This window comes from Nannospalax galili, unplaced genomic scaffold, assembly GCF_000622305.1.
Source record: "Nannospalax galili isolate Female #2095 unplaced genomic scaffold, S.galili_v1.0 scaffold1408, whole genome shotgun sequence".
In the NCBI taxonomy this organism is placed as follows: domain Eukaryota; kingdom Metazoa; phylum Chordata; class Mammalia; order Rodentia; family Spalacidae; genus Nannospalax; species Nannospalax galili.
Genome location: NW_008357131.1, coordinates 392144 through 396610, shown reverse-complemented (window position 1 = coordinate 396610; position 4467 = coordinate 392144). Strand labels below are relative to the sequence as shown.

The 4467-nt window shown below is 44.7% G+C and overlaps 1 protein-coding gene across 1 annotated transcript in view; it reads right to left on the bottom strand.

Moving 5' to 3' along the window:
* Pxmp4 (peroxisomal membrane protein 4) overlaps nt 1-4467 on the bottom strand; it is a 38995-nt gene that overhangs the window by 3638 nt on the left and 30890 nt on the right. Inside the window, exon 3 of the mRNA XM_008855055.3 lies at nt 1291-1489. Coding sequence (XP_008853277.1) covers nt 1291-1489 — 199 coding nt within the window. The remainder of the gene's footprint in view (nt 1-1290; nt 1490-4467) is intronic.

Here is a 4467-nt window from a genome sequence, read left to right as displayed (position 1 = left end):
AAATAAAATAAAAACTTTTAAAATAAAAATAGGTAGAATAAACCATGTAATAAACCAAATGTTGGCTAGGATGTGGAGAAACTAGATCACTCAACCACTCATATATTTTTGGTGAGAATGTAAAAATGATATTGTCACTCTGAAAAACAATTTGGCAGAGGTTTTTGGTATTTTGGGGGGTGGGACAGTTTGTTTTAAAATGAAGCAGTCACATACTACACAACCCACAATTACACTCTTGGGCTTTTATCCCAGAAAAATGAAAACTTGTGTTCACAAAAGTATCTGTACAAGAATGTTCTTAGCAGCTCTATTTGTAATTCCCAAAGCTAGGAACAACCCAAATGCCTTTCAAAGGATGAATTAAAAAACAAAAACAACAACAACAACAAAAACTGTGATACTTCTATACCATGAAATACTACTTTGGAATAAAAAGAAATGAACTAAGCCAGGCATGGTGAGATGCCTGTAATCCCAACACTCAGGAGGCTCAGGTAGGACTACCAAGAGGCCAACCTGGGCTACATAGCAAGACCTTATAAGAAAAAAGAGCTGGTTGTGGTGGTACATGCCTGCAATCCAAACACTTAAAAGGTAGAGGCAGAAGGATCAGGAGCTCACGGGTAGCTTCCACTACATATTAACGTTGAGCTATATATTGAATTTGAGGCCAGTCTGAACAACATGAGACCTGCCTCAAAAAAAGAAAAGAAGGAACTGGAGAGCTGGTTCAGTGGAGGACCTGGATTCAGTTCCCAGCACCCATATACCATCTGAAACTCCAAGGGATTTGACACCCTCTTTTGGCTTCCATGGGCACCTGCATGTATGTGCATGTACACAGAGACACATTAAAAAAAAAAAAAAAAGCAACCAAAAAACCCCAAACTTGCTCCAGCTGGGCACAGTGGTAGACACCTGTAATCTGAGTACTTGGGGAGGAGGAGTCAGGAGGATCAGGAATTCAAGACAAGCCATAGCTACATAGCAGATTTGAGGCCAGCCTAAACATGAGACGTCTCAAAACGAAAAAACAGAAACAGAAGCAAAAAGCAAAAAAAGAAAAACAAAACCCAAAAATCTTTGCCCCAAAGATTAGCAGACACACTGATGTACAAAACTCAGCAGGGAATCTGGAGAGCGAAGTGACACTCCCAAGGTCACACTGGGACTAGTGAGTCTCAGACCTCCAACCTCAGTCAAAAATTGACCTTCTTCACTCCCCTACTCTTCACCTAAACTGCTGCTTCATCCCACTGCCCCAGACCCATCTCAGGAAGACCTTACCTGACTATTGATGTTACTGTTCTTTCCAAATAGCAGGAAGCCCCCAATGAAGGCAGCCAGGAAAGAGTGCATCTGGTAGGTCTCGCCTTGCACTTGAGACTGCAGGGCACAGAGACTCTTGTAGGCAAACACAAAGCAGGCCAGGTTCTTGGAGTGGGTGTACGTGGCTTTCAGAATGGCTTGCAACTTCTCTTGGAGGCTGCACAAACAGAGAGCCCCCATGAGTGCAGGCCCAGCTGGTCCAAGTGGGCTTATCTTTGGGACATGCAGAGATCTTATCTCTATGTCCTAGCCAACAGAACTAGGCAAGGTTCTCAAGGGCTAGAGCTCATCCAGTCCTCCACAGAGGGCAGGGCAGTGCTATCTCACCAGCCTTAACTCAATGCCACCATTTCAGAGAGCCGTTCCCTGACACACCACATCAACATGTGCCCATCCCATCCCCTTATTCACTTTTCTTTTCCTTTATAGTTCTTATTATCACCTGATGTTAATATGTTGGTTTATTAAGTTCCCTCATCCCTGCCCCACCTCAGGAGACGTTCTAGTAGAGTGCTTGGTCTTGTTTATTCATCCTAAGGGCACAGACCGGGGCCTGGCACAAGCTAAGTATTCAATAAATTTTAGGTAATACATGAAAAATGAGTGTCTACTATGTGCTGGACCTGGGGCTTTGATTCTGAGAAATAACAAATCTGCCTGCTGCCTTCCTGGAGCTTATGAGAAGGAAATATAGTCACCAAGATAAGAATCAGATAATGCCTTTGGCAAGACATGGCCCTGGGATCTGAAGGATGGGGCAGAATCAATGAAGTCAAGAGAAGGGCATGTTGCTTCACAGGCAGAGGACTCAGCATATGCAAAGGCCCCAAGGACAGACAGAGAGTAGGAAGCAAAGGCTCACAGAGAGGCAGCAAGGGCCATGAGCAGAGGACGCATGAGGAGGAAGATGTGGGGGAGTGGGGGAGGTGGTACAGCCATCTGAGTTTTGTCTTCCTTTCAGGATGAATAGGAGGTGACTGGCTCTATCTTTTTTAAAAGATTTATTTTTATTTATATGTATGTGGGTGTGTCTGTGTGTATGTATGAGCACATGTGTGTGGGTGCTCAGAGAGGCCTGAAGAGGGTGTCATACCTCTTGAAGCAGGAGTTATAGGCCATTGTGAGTGGCTGGATGTGGGGTGCCTGAAAGTAAACTCTCATCCTCCCCACGGCTGAGCCATTTCTCCAGCCCCACTAGGAGGCAACAAAGACACCCCAGGGAAAGAGCAGAGTTACATCTCTCAACTCAGAACAAGGACCCTCCTGGAGAGTGGCAGGTCTGTTAGGCCCTATAGAAATCTGCCAGTTGAGTCAGAACAGCTGGAAGCAGCTGGTTCTTGGCTCTTGAGTATCCAGAAGCATTCATGGCAACAACAGTACCATTTTAAGGGCAGGAAAGCTGAATTTCAGTTGGGTATACTCCTATAATCCCAGTTTTCAAAAGGATGAGGCAGGAAGATTGGGAGGTGAAAACTAGCCTGAGCTACAGAGCAAGGTCCTAGCTCAGAAACCAAATAAATAAACCAGAAGCTGTATTTCCATGTCCAGTGGTTGAGTGCTGACACTGATCCTCCCTTCACAACATCACTGGGATCTGCCTACTCTCCTTGTCTTCCTGGCCACCCAGGAAGACATCATTGTTGCTTCCCTGTGTCACTGACACATACTCTTAATGTATACCCACTTCTGTCCTAGTGCCATTCCCTGCTCTCTCTACAACCTTTCCAACCTGGCAGCAAGTGATGGATTCTCATGTTACGAAAACATTAGTCAAATAAGTTGCACCTGCACTACCAGCTATTTGGGAGGTGAGGCAGGAGGATCACTTGAACCTTGAACTTTGAGGGCAGGCTGGACAACACAGCAAGACTTCAACAAAAAACAAAACAAAACATAAAAAACCTTCTGTAAGGAGCTAGGGAGATGACTCAGTGGTTAAGAGCACATACTGCTCTTGCAGAGGACCTTAATTCGGTTCCCAATACACATATAAAGTGGTTCATAACCACCTGTAATTCAGGCTCCATAGGATCCCACACTCTTTTCTGGCCTCTCTGGGCACCTGCACTCATGTGAATAGACATACACACATACACACACACACACACACAATTAAAAATAAAAAGAAATCTTGGGCTGGTGCAATGGCTCAGCAGTTAAGAGTACGTAGTGTTCTAGAGGACTAGAGTTTGGCTCCTACCACCCGTGTCAGGTGGCTCACAACTACCCATAACTCCAGTTCCAGGGGATCTGACTCTGTAGGCACTGGCACATACATGAACAGATGTGAACATATACACAAAATTAAAGATGAAATAAATCTTTAAAAATATAATAGGGGCTGGAGAGGTGGCTCAGTGATTAGGAGCACTGGCTGCTCTTCAGAGGACCCAGGCTCAGATCCTAGCACTCACAGGGTGGCTAACAACCATTTGTAACTCCAGTTCCAGGAGAATCCAATGCCCTCTTCTGACCTCTGTGGGCATTGCACAACACCAGTGCACTTACATACATGCAGGCAATACATTGATACACATAAAATAAAAATTTAAAAAATGTCTTTTAAATATAAAAATAGATAAATTAAAAAACAAAAAAACCTCCTGTAAGTCAAACAGTGGCAGACACCTGCTCCAAACTCTTACAATTTCCTGCTTCACTTCAAGGAAAAGCCAAACTCCTATCTCTGGCCTACAGCTGTACAAGCCTGATCCAGCCTCCTGATGGGAGCCTCTCTCCCTTTCAACCGCTCAGCTCCAGCCTCCTCAAGTTCACCAGGCATCACCCTACTGAAGAGCCAGAATGCTCTGACTCTATTTTGGCTAGCTTCTTTAGACAAGCCCAGACAAGCTCAGGCATATTGTACATGTAAAAGCCTTATAAGGTGTATTAGTCAGGGTTCTCTAAAGAAACAGAACCGGTAGGATGAATATAGTCCAACAATGGCTGCACCACACTGGAGAGGCTGAGAATCCATAGTCACTCAGTCCACAAGGCTAGATGTCTCAGTAGTCCCAATCTGGCACTGAAGGTCTGACAAATTCCAAAAGATCAGCTAGTCTTCAGTTTACAGCAGCAAGATGAACTCACCAATGAGAGAGAAGGCAAGAAGCAAGAAGCCAGGCATTCTCTGCT